The sequence below is a fragment of the Garra rufa genome, chromosome 3, assembly GCF_049309525.1.
Source record: "Garra rufa chromosome 3, GarRuf1.0, whole genome shotgun sequence".
NCBI classification, from domain to species: domain Eukaryota; kingdom Metazoa; phylum Chordata; class Actinopteri; order Cypriniformes; family Cyprinidae; genus Garra; species Garra rufa.
The window spans coordinates 41,321,137-41,343,812 of record NC_133363.1 but is presented as its reverse complement, the minus strand read 5'-3'; the positions used below and the strand labels follow the sequence as shown (position 1 = coordinate 41,343,812).

The 22,676-nt window shown below is 36.6% G+C and overlaps 1 protein-coding gene across 1 annotated transcript; it reads right to left on the bottom strand.

Moving 5' to 3' along the window:
• Positions 1-561: 561 nt before the first annotated feature.
• Positions 562-14,537, bottom strand: gas2b (growth arrest-specific 2b). The gene is made up of 7 exons (XM_073837628.1): positions 14,393-14,537; positions 12,072-12,181; positions 10,349-10,490; positions 7,455-7,518; positions 6,952-7,363; positions 6,754-6,861; positions 562-771 (listed from the first exon to the last, which is right to left on the bottom strand). The coding sequence occupies exons 1-7, from the start codon at positions 14,535-14,537 to the stop codon at positions 562-564; spliced, it is 1,191 nt and encodes a 396-aa protein (XP_073693729.1).
• Between the last annotated feature and the right edge of the window lie 8,139 nt (positions 14,538-22,676).

Genomic DNA, 22,676 nt, shown 5'->3' with positions numbered 1-22,676 from the left:
TAAAAAAAGACATGAGCATGAAAAAGTCTTAATATCTGCAAACAAAATCCAGGAGATACCCTATATAAAACACATGGGTTGATATTCTTTTCTGTCAGGCCAGAATTTACATTGGACATCCAATGGAGACCCACAATAGAGTATAATAAAAAAGTGAATAGAATGTTCTTTAAAAATAAACTTAAACATTGAAAAGTATTAATACAATCATAGATTCACTAATATATAGTAGTAAACATTTGAAGTGGATCAAAAAAGTTCATCAAGGTTGTCCTAAGACAAGACCGGGTATTGTTTTGGTTTAAGGACAACTTTGATGAAAGGTTTTAATGTTGACTAATATAGATTCATCAATATGCAACATTAACCTGCCTTCGGCTGAATATGTAAGCAATTTTATAAATGCACAAACAAAAGCAGATTTACATTTCTTAGACCTTGAGTGTTTGGTTTCTACTGTAAATGTCAATTAACTTTATATAATTTTATGATACGCTAATATAAAAAAAAAAAAAATGAGCATGCTGTTAATTTAACAGAAGTAGCAGTTACTGAGTCACATTATTTCTTGAAGCGGGAATGAGTACCTACGACCAGATAACTGTCCCGGGACAGCTCTCTCTTGACTGGGGATCTGCCGTTAGTTTTACAGGTTTTGGTTCCAGGCCGAGCGATCTCAGTCATCTTACACGGGTCATGCTTAAACAAGTAAGTAGCAAAGGTCTCCCATCCACCACCAACACGCACCATGGCATGTTTTTCATTCAGCATCTGTAAAAGTGAGAAAGCACAAGTGAGAATAAACAAGTAATTCCTGATTAATCATTTATTTAGTTGTATATATATATATATATAAAATCTCTTAAGTAAAAATGTTATTTCCACCACATCTCCAATCATGTATTGTGTTTAATATAATTCCTACACAAATTTATGAAGGAAAGTACTTTAAAACGAAGTCAGATTCTTTTTTTTTTTTTTAAAGATTTCAACCATTTATTTGTCTTAAAATTGTTGCCAATGACATACGATAAAAAAAAAAAATTGCTCACACGTGATATTTACCTTGATTTTTTTTATTGTTTTTCATATATTATGTGTCATCAGAAGCATCTGATGCTCCTCACTTATACGTTTGTTTGCTTGGTAAAGACAGTAACAACACTGCCGTTCACAAGTTTGGGAAGTTTTTTGATTAAAAATGCAGAGAAAACAAAACAAATGTAGTATTGTGAAATATTATTGCAATTTAATATAACAGTCTTCTACGTTATTACATTTTATTTTCCCTGTGATGCAAAGTTGAACTTTCAGCATCATTACTCCAGTCTTCAGTGCCACATGATCCTTTAGAAATAATTATAATATGATAAATTACATAATATTTTTATTCATTTTCTCTTTTTTTTTAACTGGTGATACTTTTTCAGGATTCTCTAAGAAACAAAAGGTTTTTAAAAAATAATAGTATTTATTCAAAATGTAAAACTTTTGTAACAATATACACTACTGTTCATAAGTTTGGTGCCAGTAATTGTTTTTCTTTCTTTTTTTTAAAGATTTTTTATTCAGCAAGTGATAGTAAAAAGTAATATTGTTAGAAAACACACACTTACACACACAAAACTTCATATTTTTATTCCGGTACATATCTTGAAGGTTTTTACAGAGGGATAAAAAAAAAATGGTAAAATGGTATGGTAAAAAAAAAAAAACATATGGTAAAAAAAATAAATTATATATATATATATATATATATATATATAATGTTTCCTGTCTGTTCTAAGATTTTTCTGAATTATGGTATGACGAAATGAGATACCCAAAATCCCCTCTGTAAAAACTTTTGACTCTAATATGTTAAAAAAATTAAACAAGAATTTTAAAACGGACTTCATCCTGTTTAGATTTTTGTACTAGAAATGTATGCAAATTAGCTCATATTTCATTACATAATTCCTCATTTGCATATTTAAACCTGACATTTTAGAAAACTTGTAATACAAAAAGTAAGCACTCAACTGGGTAAGAAAGGTAATAACTATTAGTTATTTTTTTACCCTATTCACCTGTAGTGTCTAAATCTAGTTTCCATCTATAAGAAGCTTGGACTTTTTTTAAATGATCTTCTTAATACCACACCCTCCTCCCTCATAAAATATTCAAAGTCTACACATCTAATATGCAATAGATCCGATGAAAGGCAAATGATCCCAGCCAGCAGAGAGAGAGAATGAGCCAGAGAGAGAGTTAAAATCTCATTAAGCCTAATGAAACAACACCTCAGGACACCAGCTGAGCACCAGCGCAGGACAAAATCCACACACACACACACACACACACACACACACGTTGGGTTTACATGTTTTATGGGGACATTCCATAGGCGTAATGGTTTTTATACTGTACAAACCGTACTTTCTATCACCCTACACCTAAACCTAGCCCTCACAGGAGATTGTGCATACTTTTACTTCATCAAAAAAACTCATTGTGCATGATTTATAAGCCTGTTTCCTCATGGGGACCTGAGAAATGTCCCCACAAGGTCAAAATCTACTGGTATTCCTATCCTTGTGGGGACATTTGGTCCCCACAACGTGATGAATACCAGGTACACACACACACGCACACACCTACGAGGCTTGGCGTGAAGCTCACTCGCTGCCACGGCAACGGCTCCAGAGCAAGAACAAGAAACACGAAATAGAAATGCATTGAAACTGAGAACGAGCGCACAGGAAGGGTCACGTCTCCTGAGAAATGTGTCTCTGTCCCCTGAGGCACCGACAGTCATCTATTCCCTCCTCCCCACCACCTTATCAGTTTTGACCCTCTCATTACAAAGCTGTTAAGCTGCTGGTAATACAACCAGATTTATATGTTTTGCCCCTCCCACCCCTCCAAACCCTTTTAACTTGACGCATCCTAATAGAGGGATATATAGACGCGCGCACGTGTGCCAAGATGGGTAATTCTAATCACCAAGCGGTGTGATCAGTCTCAGCTGTTTCCAAGAAGATTAAAATGTCAGGGCTGACAAAGGAGGTGAGGGCGAGCGAGAATTAACAAATACAGGAAAGAGCCGTGAGGGAGGGGGAGTCTGTTTAAGAAAACCCCGTGTCAAACCTTTATCGAATCTAACCTGTACAGTTGGCAGTGCAGAATGAAAGCATACATTACGCACTAATTCAATGGGGTAGGCAGTATGATACATTAAGTGTTATCGAAATTGTGTATGTTTGTTCTGAAAACCCTGAGTGCTCAAATTCATTCAGCATCTTATCTCGTTCTCATTATGATGACCGCGAAATTGATTTTAGTCTTTTTCGGACGCCTTTTTAATCTACTAAAAAATTAATGTGAAAGAGTCTAAGAGGGCGGTCGTGCTGTTATTAATAAATTGACCACTAGATGGCAGACTAACTTTTATATTTGAGTACACAACCTCTGGGTAGGATAGAGCTGTTCAAGCTAATATGTGTACTGACAAAAAAAACTGAATATTATGTGCACACCTTTATCTACCGCGTCCAGCTTATTACTGTACAAAATAGCTAGTTTTGCTGATTGATCCTGCAAATTGGTGTGTCTAACCATGTTATTTTAATGTATTACGTTAATTATGAACACACTGGTTTGTAGTGCAAACAGTTTGATCGTTGCACATTGTTATTCTTGTTATTTTCCTATAGAGTGTTTTCAGGACGGATCACCATTTGGCCATATTGGCGGCACTGAACGTAAACAATGCCACTGAACGAACAAAACTTGCATATTTTGCTTATTATTGCTGCTGAAAATGACCAATTATTGTCATGATTTTGGCTTTACTAATCAGGCTGGATTAGGAAAAATATTTGGAGTACTATAGACTGCCAAAAGTTATAGCAAATCAAGGAGAAGAGTGCAGAAAACTGTCAGATGGAACAAAAGGCGTTTGTGGTCGGCCAAACTAAACCAGGATTTCCAGGGCAACAATCTTGACAACATTTCTGTTTGTTCATAATTTCCGGTCAGGTAGGTGAAATATTAGGCTTATAATTACTGCTCGTACGTATCTTTACCACCTATTAACTTTAGTTTGTCAAAATATTCCGCCCTTTCCTGCTTACTAAGTCCTTTTCTATATGATTTAGCAGCTTCCACACGATTTTTCAGTGGTTTAGACAGCATAAATTAGAACAACATATTCAGTAGTACATTCCCTGTTAGAAAACAAGCATATGCAGGTTAGGTATGTTTTTAAGCATGGCTGCTGGTTTGAGCTGGCTTGAGCTGGTCCAGCTGGTCATGTGCTTAGCTGGTGAGCAGGAGCTAAATGATTAGGACCAGTTTAAACCAGCTCAAACCAGTAGCCATGCTTCAAAACATACCTAACCAGCATATGCTGTTTTTTTTTCAACAGGGTTAACTGTGCAAACCATGCTGTTGTTTACATCCGAGGATTTACAATATGGCCACGCATCCAGGTAACTGATCAAATCGTGACGTAATTGCAAACCCTCTGTAGTGGATAATGAACCGGAAGTCTCACCTATAGCCTTGCTTACGCATTTAAGAAAAAAGGTAGATATTAGTGAAATGCAGCATGTATGGTAAAATAAATGGCAAATACAGTAGTATTCCCACTGTAAAAAAAAAAAGCTATTTAAAGCACATCATACAGCTGTAGACAAAAACAAGACCACTAAGACCTTGTGGGTCTGTTTTGCTGTTTGCTTTCCTCCCAATCCACCTGGATCCATATCTTACCCTTAATCTGCCTTTTGTGTAGCAACAATGAATGGTGAATATGTGCTTAATTACTAAACAGATCAAGACACAGGATAAACGTAGTGGAACATGTATAGCAAAAATACATTGTATCAGCTATAGCCTTTTCATTTACTATAAATGTGGTGTCGGTGAAAGAAGAGTCAGATAAAGGTAAACAGCTTTCAACAGTCAGTGTTAAAATGGCATTATGCTTTCAAGTCAGAGCTAAAGAGAAGTATTCATGATCCCATTAGCATCCCTGTTAATGACAGAAATGGCATGAAACATATTTCTTAATGATTCACCGATTCTTCACCCCTTCTACTACACAGAGCAGCTATTGTGATGATCTAATGGATCTTCCTTCTCTTTCATTTCAGTGCAGGATGTCACAACAAAAAAGTATAAGTAAAAAAAAAAAACATGAGAAATGATATTAAAAGCTCCCCTTCTTTTTCTCTTTGAGTGCTACAGTAAGCCTCTCTCTCTAATTGGATCTCTGACAGAAAGCGGCTGCTTTTCTTCCTCAGACACACACACTGTTGCCCTAAAGGATTTGTCTGATTGAAAAATCATAAAAGAGACGGGTGGAGCCAACAAATGCGAGGCTGTAAGTCTCTAAATGCATTCACACTAATGACTTGATCAGTGACCAACATATAGATGAATTCTGCTTGTATGGCAACTTTGGTGATCAAGAAAGCAAGGAAAGTTATTATTAATGTTCACAAACAGCTTGATGTGTTGATGGCTATTAATGTCAAATAGTATGTTACATATGTGGCAAAAAGTATTCTCATTGCTTCATAAAATTACGGTTGGACCACTGATGCAACATGAACTATTAAACGTGTCAGTTGTGTAGCTGTCTATGCAGAGTCAGAAAGCTGTTGGATTTCAACCGAAGATGGACAAAGGTCTTACAGGTTTGGAACGACATGAGGGTGAGTAATAATGACAGAATTTTTATTTTTGGTTGAACTACACCTTTAAAAATACAATCCAGTACAAATAAATACAGAAATGCTGAAAATACATGTGACCGTGGACCACAAAACCAGTCGTAGGTAGCACAGGTATATTTGTAGCAATAGCCTAAAATACACTGTATCAAAATGATTCATTTTTCTTTTATGCCAAAAATCATTCAGAACATGTTCCATGAAGATATTTTGTAAATTACCTACCGTAAATATTTTATATTAGTAATATGCATTGCTAAGAACTTCATTTGGACAACTTTAAAGGAGATTTTCTCAATATTTTGATTGTTTTGCACCCTCAGATTCCAGATTGTCAAATACATGTATCTCGGCCAAATATTGTCCTGTCCTAACAAACCATACATCAATAGAAAGCTCATTTATTTAGTTTCAGATGATGGATAAATCTCAATTTAAAAAAAATTCACCCTTATGACTGGTTTTGTGGTCAAGGTCCCAAATGAGACCACGTTGCAAATCTGTTAGCATTTAAACTATTCCATGTAGAGTTTAGATGCATTTGCCTTTTTAAAGGCTTAACAAAATACAATGCATGAGCTTTTAGGCACTTTAGGTTTTAATATAAACAAAATGACTGAGCATTTCATTATTCTGTTGTTTCTTGTGCATCATTTGTGCTCTGTTCTCGTTTATATAAAAAGACTTTCCAGCCCTGATCCTAGACATTTGTTAGTCTGATCCTCCTTTTTCCCTATTCAAAGGTGTGAACCTTTTCTTCATGTTGCCAGGCAACACCTGCTCCCATGAGGCTTTGCCTTGACAGAGTACTGTGTTCTCTCAGGTTCAAAACTAATATTTGTTCTTCTAAAGAAACACTGAAAGCACAGCACTGCTTGTCGATGCTTATAACAAACAATGAAATGATTTTACATATCGCTTCGTATCTTTCAGTGGAAACCATACAAATGTGGGAAATAAATATCAAATAACATTTTCCCTTAGCAAACCCTGAGTAAAGAAGACAGTCTGCAGTGAAAAAAGCATTACATACCCTGACATAGAGGACTTTGTCTCCAACACGATAATGACCTTTTGGCTGCTTCTCAATGCAGAATTTGACTGGGCATTTGCATGGTGGATCCTCTGATATCTGCCTCACCTGAAACAAAGCAACAAACAAAACATGCTTTTGATGATGAGCTTAAAGTCATGGATTGGGAAACCGCATACAGTGTCTTGAAATACTCACAATCTCATCCAGCAGGTTACCGCTACTCTTTTTCCCACTAGTCTTCACAAGGCCGTTGGACTGTAAAGGTGGCGTTGATTTAATGGGTGTCCTTATGGGTGATGGTGGAGTTGGGGAAGTTTGCTGAGGTTCAGTCTGGGTGTTTGAGTCAGAGAAAACAGACGTGGACTCTGGGGGAGGGGTGGGGGCCAGAGGAGGAGAAGGAGAAGGAGAGGGAGAGGGGACCGGAGGAGGAGAGATGGATGTGGGGGTTGAGACTGGAGGGGGCTCTGGATCAGGAGAGAAAAAAACAGGTGCGGTGGAGGAAGATGGCAGAGGTGAGGCGAAGAACACGGATGGTGACAAGGACTCATCTTCCCCTTTCTCAATCTCTCTCTCGAGCTTGACCAGCGTAGGGGGCTCAATCCCATACCTGAGGGGGAACGTTTATTTAGTTCTGACTGAGAGATGGTTATATGATGATGATGTGATATAAACAACTTTAAAGGATCAAAGGAACTCACCTGGAAGCAATTCTCGCAATTTGCATGAGACACAAGCACACATCCCTGGGATGCTTCTGAAGAACTGGTGAAACACATATATTGTCATTCACACAACAAAATCCTCAGAGGCCTATGATGTCAGCTTAAACGTATACTGTACCCAGGGTGTAACAATGGACCAAAGACAAGGGCTTTGATGGACACATGCAAAAATACCCAAAGCGAAAAGACATTTGATATGTCTATTCAGCTGAATAACATTAAACTTCCTCAAATAACAGTATCATAACTCTGTAAAGTGAATGAGGATGACAGTTAGCGAAACCTCAAGTTTGTATACAGAATCTTAATGGGAAAAATCTTTTTTTTAACTATATGTGACCCTGAACCACAAAGCCAGTCGTAAGAAGCAGAGGTATATTTGTAGCAATAACAATACATTGTATGGGTCAAAATAACAGATTTTTCTTTCATGCCAAAAATCATTAGGATATTAAGTAAAGATCATGTTCCATGAAGATCTTTTGTAAATCTCCTTCCATAAATATATCAAAACTTTAAAGGCGCTTTTCTCAATATTCTTTTTTTCCACCCTCGGATTCCAGTTTTTCAAATAGTTGTATCTCGGCCAAATATTTTCCTATCTTAACAAACCATACGTAGCTTATTTATTCATATTTCAGAATATGTATAAATCTTAATTTTAAAAAAATGACGATGGTTTTGTGGTGCGTGGACACATTTTTTATTTTAAATTCAGTGAACACTCTTAAAACAAGATATTTATTTGACAAAAGTCATTTTTTAATGACAAATAATAATAATAATGATAATGAGTTATGTTTAAAACAAGAAAGAATATTTGCCGATGGGGTAGGTTTTTTTATTTGTATTATTTTTAATTATTTGTATTATTTAATTTTAACATAAATTAATGATTTATTTTTTCTGAATAAAATAAAATAACAATTATTTAGTTTCAAGGATGTTTAGATATTTTTACTGGCAAACCGGGCACAAATACTGAGTAAAAAGGCTATGATTTGTCTTAAGGAGATAATAGCCATACTTAAACACCGCAGAGGATTTCCATCCTCTAAACTAACAACAGTCATAAAGACGGCATAAAGTCATTAAAGATATTTGCATGAGCTTCCCAACCCATGAGCCTTTGCAATGCAGACACAAAACAAACTTTGCACACATAATAGAGATACCTTTGTTGTGCAGTGGAAAAGTGGAAAACACAAAGACGCTAATTTGAGGGATAAAAAGGGTGTTGAAACTTGTATAATCAAGAACGAAAATAGAAATCTCTCCTTACGCTCTGACAAGGTTTGAATGTGTGAATCCTTATTAAAACAAAGAAACAATGGAAAAATCATATATAGCCCCATTTTGAAAGCTATGATTAATGTTGGCTAGTTTAACAGAAGGTATCACTGTAGACTGGTTTGAAGTTTAAAATAAACATAGAATGTTATCTTTATCAATCTGAAAAACCCATTTTCATTTACATCAAACAGTTCATGTAATCCACTTTAACAGTCAGTCAACTGTGGGACTCTTTGAAAAGACACAAAGTTAAATCAACACTGATTCTGTCACTGCAAATGTCCCTCAGGTTCTAAAACTATAGTGTTTCAGCCTTCTTAGTGTAATATGACCTACAAACCTGTAAACCTACCAAAACTAAAAGACTGATAAAAGGGCTTTGTTGTTTTTTTAACAGTTATTGAACACTAGCTCACTCTTGAACGCTGCATTATTTTATCTATCCTCTCAAAACCTTTCACTGTGCACTCCTTTTCATTTTATCTATTATTGTATTGTATTATCTATCTTTGACCCTATTTTTCCATTCCCCATTTTCCCCCTGACCTACTGTCCTTTCATTTCTATTTCCTTCTCTTTCTCTCCATTATTCATCACACAGTGATGGACAGCGGGGGCCAAGGGTGTGACGCAGTGAACAGTGGAATGACACAGATATTGATACTGCTTGTCTATTCAGCAGTTCTTTAGGGCAACAGCCCCACAGGACAACAGGCCGCATAGACAGAAGTAAGGTTTTTTGTAACTGGACATCTCACTTAATGATCTCATGAGTGTAAAAATGAACAAGGGAAACACTGATCTTTCTGTGGTTAAAATGAATCTACGGTCAGATTTCTCAGGATTGTTGGTGAATCACCGCACAGACTAATAAGCACATGCCACTTGTATTGAAACCAAAGAATCTGGTCTGCTTAAACACAAAGACAATATATACAGTTGAAGTTGAAAGTTTACATACACATTGCAGAATCTGCAAAATGTTATTTATTTTAACAAAAATATGCAACTATTACAGAAGGTTCAAACGCTCACTGATTGTTCAGAAGGAAACACAATGCATTAAGAGCCAGGGGTGTAAACTTTTGAATGGAATGAAAATGTGTACATTTTTCTTTTTTTGCAAATAATCAAATATTTTAATGCATTGTGTTTCCTTCTGGAGCATCAGTGAGCGTTTGAACCTTCTGTTATAGTTGCATATGAGTCCCTCAGTTGTCATCAGTGTGCAAAGATGGATCTCAAAATCATATAGTCATTGTTGGAAAGGGTTCAAATACACAAAAAATGCTTTTAACTTTTGAACGGTAATTTTTATAAATTCAACTATTATTTTCTCTTGTGGACTGTTATTTAAATATATTTTATGTGAAATATCTTATTTAGGTCAGTACTAAATAAAAAAACAACATCCAATTTATATGATCGCTCTTATTTTGGTAAAAGAATTAACATTTTGCAGATTCTGCAAGGTGTATGTAAACCTTTGACTTCAACTGTATCTAAAATATACAAACAAAAGCATTTGCACATCTCATGATAAGATAAGAGAAAAACATGCTGATTTGAATACTCACCAAGATCTTCAGATTCAAACAGGTGCGATTGCTCCACTCCGATTTTACGGCACCAGTACAGAAAGTTAGCAGTATTGTCTCGGGCAAAGAACGATCCAGAGGCTGCATCAGGCCGCCAGCGAATCACACGGCGAATAAAAGGCTATAGGATACAGAATAAACCAAATGAAATATATCTCTAATTAGCTTAGTATCTGCTCATTTGAATATTTTGTCCCTCTGATAATCGTCCCTCTATTAGCTGATTTCTTTTACAAAGAACATACTGTTCAAAAATAAACCTTTGTCCTGCCAGTGCTTGTAATTTTCTGTAAGTCTTCAGCTGAGAAAACAGATAAAGATGCACCTCTATAAAACCAGCATGCAGACAGGTGAAGGTCACGTTCAGAGGCTAAATGATTGCTAGGAAAGTAGTGATATATGTAGTGTCTCATTTCGAAGGCTGCGCCCTCTGAATGTCACATACATCACTGAGGCTGGCTCTTTTCAGAAAAGTAACCATTTCAAAGTATAAAAGGAATTACAGCAAATTATGAGGAATAATAGTCAATTTTATAATAGGTACTTTTCTGAAATGAGACATTCACAATTATGTATGCAGCTGACCTTTTGAGGGTGCATTCTTCAAAATGAGACAGTAAATAGAGTGTTGTAAAACACAGCTAATGATAGGGATGAATGATCTTATGCTCACTAATGCTACATTTATTTGATCAAAAATACAGTCAAAAAAGAAAGCTCTCGGATTTAAAAAATATCTTAATTTGCGTTCCGACGATGAATGAAGGTCTTATAGGTTTGGAACGACATGAGGGTGAGTAATTAAAGGATTAGTTAACTTTCAGAAAAAAATGTACTCACTCCCATGTCATCCAAGATGTTCATGTTTTTCTTTCTTTAGCCGAAAATAAGTTAAGGTTCTTGAGGAAAACATTCCCGTATTTTCACCATATAGAAAATGGACTTTAATGGGGATCAACGGGTTGAAGGTCCAAATTGTAGTTTTAATGCAGCTTCAAAAAGCTCTACACGATTCCAGCTGAGGAATAACAGTCTTATCTAGCAAAACGATGAGTCATTTTCTAAAAAAATTAAACATTTATATAAACATGCTCATCTTGCAGTAGATTGACTTCATGCATTACGTAGTCACATTGGAAAGGTCAGAAAAACACCCTTTACAAAAAAGGTAAAACAACGACGGACTATTTTGAAATTGGAGGTGAAAATGAGATGGAGTTTTTCGCCTTACCCTACCTTTTTAAACAGAAGTACACAGATGAAAAACGAACCACACGTGACTATTCCAACGTAATTATGTAATGCTTGAAGTCGCGGACGAGCATTGCAGAGCTAGTGCAAGATGAGCATTTGTGGGTAAAAAGTACCTTTCTTTTTATTCTTATATTTTTTTTTTTTTTTTTTAGAAAATGTCTGATTGTTTCACTAGATAAGCCCCATAACTGCAAATAAACTGCAATTTGGACCTTCAACTCACTGGCTCCCAATAAAGTCCACTATAAGGAGAAAAATCCTGGAATGTTTTCCTCGAAAACCTGACTTTATTTTCGACTTCAGAAAGAAAGACATGAACATCTTGGATTACATGGGAGTGTATAAATCATCAGGAATTTTTTATTCTGGGTGTGAACTAATCCTTTAATGACAGAAATTTCATTTTTGGCTGAACTATCCCTTTGATGTTTAATGCTATTTAATGCACCTTTCCATTGCTGGCCAGAATCATCTTCTCCTGTAGCGCCTCTGCAAGCTGACACAGGACGACACCAGTGTCTAGTCTGTCCATGAAGTTATCCACTGTTACATCCAAACCTGTGCAGAAAGTGTTCAGAGGAACAAATATGCATCAAGAAAGAGATAAAAAGAGATGATAAACAATCGTATAGTACTAAAGAATAAGGTTATAAAGGCACTGAATGAATTATAGTGCATGAACTGGTAAATGACGCTTATGTGCAGTTCTGTACAATTTTCATTGTTGTTTTACCTTCCTTACAAATTCTCTTCTCCATCTTTTATTTATTGTTCATTCACTACCTAAGGCAACTTAAAGATGCCCAAACAAATCCTCTAAGTAAACTTGCTCTGAGATTCTCACGGCTCTGCAGACACATTCCTGAGGCCTGTGTGTTAAGTACATACAGATTCAAACACAGCAGTGGTACCGGAGCTTACCATCATGGTAAAGGGGGAGCAGGGGGCCTGGGGAGGGGAATACAGGAGGTGACGGCGGAGGGAAACCACAACAAAAACACAAATCCTAAAGTGCAGAATGACTTTGGTCATTAGCTCAGAGCAGGAGAGTAAGGAAGCGTGTAAAGAAACAAAGGGATCTCCTGCTGTCTGCCAACCACAGAGTCAAAACGCTGCCCTGAGAGCAGCAGGAACAGGAAGAGTTAAGGAAAAGAAGCGTGTGTTAATAAGAGAAATCCCTCATCAGCTTCTTCAGTGATAACAACAACAACTCTGATGTTGAATCTCATCTCATCTGATTTCTCAGGTTGTTGTGTCTCTGCTATATATTTAGGTACCATCAGCCTGTTGGCTTATGAGTTTTGTGGTGTTTTGACCTCTTTACATGCTGTGTGTTGACTCTTCAGCCCTCAGTTGTATTAAGAGGTTCTGATAACAAATAACGTAGGTCACGACACGTAGGGACACGTATAAGACACGGGTCTGTTTGAGAAAAGGCAATTCCTGCGTTGGGGTCTCATAAGGGCATGTCCCATTGATCCTAGATGCAGAGGAATTTAGGCAATTCTATTTAAAATGGCTGTCTGTAAACACCATGATATTCATTATCTGCATTTAAAGAGGTCATGACATGTTTTTTTTAAATATTTTAATATGTTCTTTAAGGTTTACTTATAATAATAGTTTTTTGGACAAAAAAAAAAACAAAACAAATAAAAATGTCTAAAAGTTATTCTTTTCAACCCTCATTCTGACCTTCCGTCTAAAATGACCTGTTTTAAAGGGCAGGTCCTTTAAGCCTTGTCAGTAATCGGCCACGATTGGCTAACGTCACTCCATTTGTCCTATTGACGACAGAATCAAACAGAAAAGCAAACGCGTATCCAGTGTCGACAAGATAGCTGCAGTGATTGTAATTTCTATTTGCTTTTGACATGACGCAACACTCACATTCAGCTTATTTAAGTGATCAGCCGTTAAGTGACTGAATGCAAGTGGGCGGGGCCTATGGTGAGAAGATGACTATTTGTCGATGTCTTGCACTGTAGGCGGTGTTTATACAAACAACTGCGCCCGGGTGACGTCACCTTGCACCTTGGATCCAAACGAACCATTTTCTGAGGGTTATTACAAGTTATTTGATATTAATTATGAAGACATTTTAAGTTATTAAACTTGCAGGATGTATTAAGCACACAAAGACCTCTTTTATGTCAAAAGATCAAGGGAAATTTGGTTTCAAATGTCATGACTCCTTTAATAAAAGATGAAATGGCAGTAAGGCTGAAATGCAAAACACATTCAGAAAATAGAACTTGGAAAGCACAATGCAATGTCTTTTCCTAAAACCGTGACTGATAATAAAATAAGTGGGCTGGTGATTTCCAATTCACATTTCCTTGACACACTTGAGCTGTAGTTCGAAGTTTCCATGTGTTAAACTGCCAAAGGCAATTTATGGTTGCTGTAAAAACTCAATGTTGCCCTAAAGATTAAGTTTTCAGTGTCCCCAGTCCGGACACTACAATCAGCCACTTCTGGTTAACTACACTCCTACATAAAGGATTGTCCATATCCATGTACTTCTCCATCCTTGCTGTTGGTGGTGGATATTTTGAGAAATGTCTGTTTTTTTCCCGATACACTATATGTCAATGGTGACCAAAATTCAAAATTGTTTGGTTATCATAATTTTTCAAAATATCCTACTTCGTGTTCCACAAAAGAAATCGTACAGAAGTCATACAGTTTTCAGGGTGGGAAAATGTTCAACTTTACTTTTAAGGTCAACAGTTTACAAATCACTAATGCTTATGCAAATTTTCTTACCAAGGATTCTGTTAAGCCAGATGGCCAGGTCTTCTTTCATGGGCAGTAGGCTGGACTCATGCCTACATGCCAGCCACTCGTTGTACTGGTGCAGACAGGAGAGGTCAGGTCCAGGTTCCCGCCTGGGACTGAAGGGCCCATTCATACTGACTCAAGTAGTGGACTGCTGGATAGAGAATGAAAGAAGGGAACTTTAAGCAAATGTTGTTTCTAAAATGATAACATATATATAAATCTTCTGAAATAGCCAGATATCTTGGTCTTTTGGTTGTTTTTGTCTCTTTATTATCAATTTTGATCAACTGAATGCATCCTTGATGAATAAAAGTTTTCATTTCTTTAACAACAACAAAAATCTAGCTGACCCTAAGCCTAATGGTAGTCTGTTTTAAAATAAAACAGGCTATCAACTGCAATTGGATCAAATCCTGCACATTTTTAAAGAAATAATCTAGCATACATACCCTGTGCAGCAATGAGCATGCTGAATGGTCCTGAACGGACTATTAAATGTGCTGCACATATGAATTATAGCTGCACATCTGTTCTCTCCTTGCATCTATATATGAGCCACTGTCTGATTTTACCTCAACCACTGCTGGATTTACACTGTACCTAATGATGCACATCTACCACATTCCAACTGTTCTTTAAAACTGACCAAAGCAATGAAAGAGAAACATTAATATTGCAGACAGGCAAACAGGCGCAGAGATTAGATCAACAGAGATAGTGAATTAGTGCTAACACTATTTAAAGTCAGCTGTTTCCATATCTAACTTATGTCATGGGTATTGTGCAATAAGGATAAGAAAGTCTTCTCAGGAATACAATTAGAATGAGCAAACACTGTGTGATTAAGAGATTTCAAAAATTTTGGAGGTGTGCACTCAATTACTGTGCAGTAAAAACCATTACGATTTGCCATGCTAGACTGGATGGGAAAAAAGGGCAAACACAAACAGACAAATACCAGCTCAGGGTAGGATTGAGTGTACAAGTTTTACTTCAATCCCTAGCAACTGAAGAATGCTCTGTCCTGTAATTTCCCCCCTACTCAGGCAACCATTCATCAGAGGGGCCTTTCACATGTAGAAACATGCCCCTGTTTCCCATAACTGCCACGGCCTTGTAAGGCAGAGGAAGGAGAGTAGACACCTGCAGGGCAGATGTGTGCGATTGAAACAGGCGCAGAGAAAAATAGTGGTAAATGTAAGTCCAGCCCCATTTGTTTTATTAACCTGGATGACCAGAAGCTCTTGGGGCCTGATGTCGGAGAGCTTGCCAGGAGAATGTTTTTGAGGAAGAGGAGACTAAGACACATAAACTCTAAAACAATTAGGTGTTGTCCTCCACAGCATCAAGTGAGGGGTGATGAGATGTTAGGTATGTTAAGAGTGGTTCCATGTGAGCAGGGAGACATTGCAAAGAAAGCTTTCATAGAAGGTCTATATCCAAGAAGAGCTCAGTTGGGGTCATTGGGGTACTTTTTGTCTACTGTTTAATGAATACTGTGAATTCTGACATTCTACTCATATCTACTCACACTTTCACATATGTGACCCTGGACCACAAAACTTAAGTCTTAAGTAGCATGGGTATTTTTGTAGCAATGGCCAACAATACATTGTATGGGTCAAAATAATTGATGAATGATTTTCTTTTATGCCAAAAATCATTAGGATATTAAGTAAAGATCATGTTTCATGAAGATACTTTGTAAATTTCCTACCGTAAATATCTCAGACCTTAATTTTTGATTAGTAAGATGGATTGCTAAGAATTTAACTTAAAGGTGATTTTTGCACCCTTAGATTCCAGATATTCAAATAGCTGTATCCTATTCTAACAAACAATACATAAATGGAAAGCTTATTTATGCAGCTTTCAGGAATAAATTTAAAAAAAATTACCCTTATGACTGGTTTTGTGGTTCAGTGTTACATTTGTTTTTTGTTTTTTACTATAAAATAGGGAAAAATGCATATTCGGTGAACCATTTATTTTCATTTTTGGGTGAACTATCCCTTTAAGTATCAATACTGTCCGCAATTGTATATATCTAGAGCACCATCATGGTTTTGAAGCACACCACAATTTCACAATTATTGTTTAGTCACACTCTTGAACATGCAAAAACAGGTATGACAAATAAACTAAAGCATGATCTACAGTGGTGTGAAAAAGTGTTGGCCCCCTTCCTGATTCCCCGCCCCCCATTAAAACATAACTGTGGTTTACCACACCTGAGTTCAGTTTCTCTAGCCACACCCAGGCCTGATTACTGCCACACCTGTTCCCAATCAAGAAATCACTTAAGGTCAGTGTTCATGACTCCACCGTAAGAAAGAGACTGGGCAAAAATGGCCTGCATGGCAGAGTTCCAAGACGAAAACCGCTGCTGAGCAAAAAGAACATAAAGGCTCGTCTCAGTTTTGCCAGAAAACATCTTGATGATACCCAAGACTTTAGGGAAAATACTTTGTGGACTGACGAGACAAAAGTTGAACTTTTTGGAAGGTGTGTGTCCCATTACATCTGCCATAAAAGTAACACAGCATTTCAGAAAAAGAACATCATAGCAACAGTAAAATATGGTGTGTGCAGTGTGATGGTCTGGGGCTGTTTTGCTGCTTCTGGACCTGGAAGACTTGCTGTGATAAATGGAACCATGAATTCTGCTGTCTACCAAAAAATCCTGAAGGACAATGTCCGGCCATCTGTTCGTGACCTCAAGCTGACGCGAACTTGATCCAATGATCCAAAACACACCAACAAATCCACCTGACCTGAATCCTATTGAGTAGAGATGCACCGAAATGAAAATTCTTGGCTGAAACCGAAAACCAAAAAAGAGGAAACCAAGGCCGAAAGCCGAAAACCGAAACACCGAAAGAATTATGCCAATTATTAGTACCATTGCATTTATGGCTATGACTGTGTACTAATCTTACTAAAATCAAGGCATTGCAATTGTATACATTAATATTAAAGTTTCAAAGAATAAATCAGTTATTTTAAATCATTAATTTAAACAATTATTATCAATCAAGTATTATATTACTTAAATAACACATACACTCTTAAAAAGGATGTGTTAAAAACAACACAGCCTGTGTTGTTTCTTAACACACCTTTGTGTCTAGTTAAGGACAACACATTTTGTGTTAGTTTTAACTCAACCCGTGTGTTATTACAGCTAACACAGAAAATGTGTTGTTTTTTTCTACACACTATTGTGTTATAAATACACAATTTGTGTCAAGTATGTGTTATTTTTTAGCTAATTTTGTATGCAATAAAGACACTGCAAACTAATGTATAGTTTAAACACAATTTATTAAACCTGCTACTAACAATTACATAAAAAATCAAAAAGGTTAAAAAGAGAGGTAAACAGTCACAATACAGTCATTTCAACATTTTAATAATTCCTTGAGTTAAAAGTTGTTAATGGTTTATAAAGTTTGTACTTAAAATAAAATAAAAAAATGGTATTTGACAACCTCTTAAGTATTAATCGTTTTATTTACATATGGTTATCAGCATACAAGTGATGGTGAGGGTCGTGAGATCTCGTTTGTCTCCTGTCAGTAACTGCCACAAGCGCATCAGGAGTGTCTTCCATTCATAGCTGCAGGAGTAAAATAAAGATACTTTTGTTATTTATAGGCTACACATAGCGAATATTGTAAAATAGCGATAGCTAAAAAGGCAAGAAAAGCTTAAGCATCAGAGATTATGTTAGTGTTAGGGCAATTTGCACAATACATGGCACCACGAATGTTAATTTTCAAAGATAAAGACGCGACGAACGAATGCATTTCTTATGTGAAGCACTACAACGTGTCAATGATTAATTAAAAGCGATTAATCTAACAAAAGAAACTATAAAGCTTGTTAAAATAAGCTCCCACCGTCGAGATGTGCAGCAGGCGCGGCCGCAGTTCGTAACGGCATTCGTGAGGTAGTTTTCCGGCTATCATTTATATGTGCCAATTCCCCTTCGACCGTCTACAAACTATCACAAAAGACATTTTAAAAACGTATAATGGCAAATACAAACATTTCTTACCTTCACACATCGAAGTTATGTCCTGACGATGAAAACTTGAAGCACGATGAAATTTGCTTGTCTCAGTAGAATAACGGCTCATGAAGTGAAGCAAGCAGCAATGTGATTGGCTGATATTTAACACATATTGTGTTGGACACACGGTGTTGGATATTTTCTTTTTTCTTTTTCGTTTTTAACACACATTTAACACAAAGTAACACAAAATGTGCTAAAATAGACATAACACAAACAATGTGTTAAAAATTAACACATCCTTTTTGAGAGTGTACAAATATTTTACTGCCTTTGTTAATATTGTTTCATTGTTTAATTTTTTTTAACACATTATCTTGTGGATCCATCAGTTCACATTTACAACTCTATGGCCCGGTTTCGCAGACAAGGCTTAAGCCTAGTCCTAGACTAAAATGTAAGTCTGAGTTGTTTCAACTGAAATAAAATTGCACTGATTGATTTTAAAATATATCAGTGCCTGTGTTTTGTCTCAAGATGCACACCAGTAATGTTTTTTTCTAAGCATGTTTATAAAAATTACTTAAATGTCCTAATTGAACTATGGTCTAATCCTGGCTTAGTCTAAGCCCTGTCTGGGAAACCGGGCCTATGTGTTTCTCTTCTAGCAGGAGGCGCTGTCAGACTGGTATACAAAGCAGCGCAGCAAATGACTTTGAAACGTGCAGCGCTCATATTTATTCAATGGATAGCCTTTTGAAGTTTCATTGCAATTCTTGTCTTTAATTCCCCACATTTAAGACCACCTGAAATCATAATTAATACTTTCTTAACCCCTAATAACACTGCAGTCATCAATGAAAATTAAAAGCTTTATTTCAAGGACCGACTTTCAAAAACAAACCTTACACACGTTATTTCTTTCCCACCATGTTCGGGGCACAAGAAAAATATTAGGGGACTAAATTAATATCAGCAATGAAGTATAATCGTCTCTCATAGTCTCTGAGAGAATGCACGTCAGATGCTGAAAGCACTGTCAGTTTTCACTTTCACTTTAACATATTGCGCAGTTTTCACGTTGCTTGTGTGATATCCATTGGCTCACCTCCATGGTTTAAAACATAAATATTCATAAAAATACAGTATATAGAAAAGACATCTTTAAAATATTGTGACGTAAAGCCATTGTTTTTCACTCACTGAAAGCTACATCTGTCTCGCTCTCTGCTCTCATAACTGCAAGTACGACTGCAGACAACCCCTCTTGAAATTTCGGCATTACAAGTTTTGCAAATCGCTATCCGTAGGTCTTTCTCAGATATACTGAAATAGGTCCACACCGCAGAAGTGTTGCTTCAGACAAGCACGTGCAGGCCACGGTTTCTGTTTGCGTCAACATACTGTTTCGGCCGTGTTCTTTTGGTGATAAAAGTCTTTTGGCCGTAAACCGAAAATGCACTTTTGGGCCATTTTCGGCCGAAAATTTTCGGTGGCCGAATATTCGGTGCATCCCTACTATTGAGATGTTGTGGCATGACCTTAAAAAGGTGGTTAATGCTCGAAAACCCTCCAATGTGGCTGAATTACAACAATTCTGCCAAGATGAGTGGGCCAAAATTCCTGCACAGCGCTGTAACAGACTCATTGCAAGTTATCGCAAACACTTGATTGCAGTTGCTGCTGCTAAGGGTGGCCCAACCAGTTAAGTTTAGGGAGCAAACACTTTTTCACACAGGGCCATGTGGGTTTGGATTTTGTTTTCCCTTCATAATAAAAAAACTTCATTCAAAAACTGCATGTTGTGTTTACTTGTATTTGATTAATATTTAAATTTGTTTGATGATCTGAAACATTAAAGTGTGACAAACACGCAAAAAAAATAAAAAATCAGGAAGGGGGCCAACACTTTTTCACACCACTGTATCATCTCATCATCACAGAGATTTGTCAATTAGTGTTATTGTCGAGCACAACAATGTCGTCAAGTATGATGTAAAAATGTGCAGAAGTAATAAACAGAGTTGGCCGAATGGATGTTTCAAGAACAGCAAAACGTGAACATGCCTTGAACTGCAGGCCCTCAAGTGTGTCAGAGATGAAGGCTGAGCCTCTGTGACCGATGGAGCATGGGAAGCCCACACAACAGGATTACAGCACACAGGTGCCACATTCACACCTACACTGCAACCTGACCATACTCAGACAGGAGGAGAGGAAGAGGTCTTCATCCAAAGCCACAGACAAAAAGAGGCTTTATGTTCACACATACACACACCAAGATGCACGTAACACTAAAACACACACACACACACACACAGACTTACGGTCCAGTTCACCGCTTACAGATAGGTGTGAACATTCATTGATACACACTGACACAAGGCAACACATGAGATACAGAGGATCAGCTGCAACCATCCAATGATATTTTTGTGCAAGCTCCTCATCAAACAGGCTGTAGTTGTGTCATCACCTCATGTTCTGGTTAATAACCTAATTAATGCTGAAAGCTCATGTCTGGGTATACAAGCTAAAACAGACACAAACTACAATTTTTAACTGCCATACCAATCTAAGTGTCAGGTTCAGGGTACGTCCAGCACAATAAATCACATTTCTGCTGGCCTGGTAGTCTGGCATCTCCTACCTCTGTTAAATTACATCCATGAGTTACTGTAGAGAAAGGGCTTGACATTTATCATACCTAATACTGGGTTGACAGGCAAAAGGTAGAGTGCTTGTTCTATCAAGGAATTTGGGTCTAAAGAAAAGATCTCTGCTTCAAAGCATATTGAAGAACACCCAAGGCAACTAATTTACTTCTGGACTAAATCCATGTATAAAAACAACACAGAGGCTGTATTTATTATAATGGCATGTGTAACACTGAACTTCGGCTACACAATTTCAATGAGAATGTTAGCACACTCAACATATTCCCTACTACAAAGGTCTACATTTCAATGAAACTTGAGAAACCACTGTAAGCAAAAGTGTGACATTGTGGACATAGTGGATCACAACCGCAAACAGTGAAAGATGAGCACTCTCTGTGTACAATTTTTGTTTGGTGGTCAAATATTGAGTAAGTTATACATATTGTTTTCGGTGAATGTGAGAGACACATGTAAATAGTTTTTGAGCATTTTATATTTTGTTTTGTTTTTTCCTGGAAAAAAAATCTGCCAAAATATGCAAACATATTTGGATAATATTAAACCTTTTCTCTGATGATTTACAGATATTTTAAAGAAAATATCATGCAAATTGTAAAAGAAAAGAACTTGGAATTAGATCATTTACTACTTTTTTTGTTTGTGTAACCCCATATGACTCAACTTACCCCATGGTAAAGGTCAACTCTCCAGAACTGATGGGACAAGTTTGGCCATTGCACGAGCTTGCTCAGAGGAACAGTACACCCAAAAATTTTAATTCTATGTGCATTTAAATGTGTAATAATCATCACACCCACCCAAATGTCTTTCGAAACCTGTATGACTTCCTTTCCTCCATGGAACAATCACCAATTATTTATAGCAGATTGCCCTTTTTATTGTAATAAATGTAAATGGGGAACATTTAAACTTTCGAGGAATGACAGCCTAAATTTGATTCTGTCCCTTACAAAAAGCTATCAAATGACTTATAACACTAAATTTAAATTATATGAAGGTATAAAGTGTAAATAAATATATACATATATTTATTTACACTTTAGAATCTAATGCATTATGGATCACTTATGGCCACATTGAATTGTGTGGTAGAGAGCAGTGCAAACATTCTTTAAAGCTTTTCCTTTTGTGGTCTAAGGAATATAGAAAGTTAAACAAGTTTGGAATATCATGAGGGTGACTAAATTTACTTAAATTATTAATTATTTTTAATTTTTGTGTGAACTCACAGCATAATGTCTCATCCTCCAATCCTAATGAGCACTACAGTGACAGTTAAATTTTTATTAGGCAATAATAGGTGCCACAAGTAAGAGGATGACTGGAGCCAGGTGGAAATCTTAAACAATAACCTTCTCACACTCACAGAAAATATAAAACGTTAACTTTCTTTCTTCTTTTTAAGTTTCTGTGAGTGCAGAGTTAAGATTGTTAATTAATACAGATGTAGTCGTGTCCTAATGGCAATACTTTGCCTAAAATACAGAAATACTATTATTGCTTTATCATTTTACATCATACATAAAGTAGGACCTGTCACGAAACTTTCAGCAACAGCTCCGTATTTACAGAT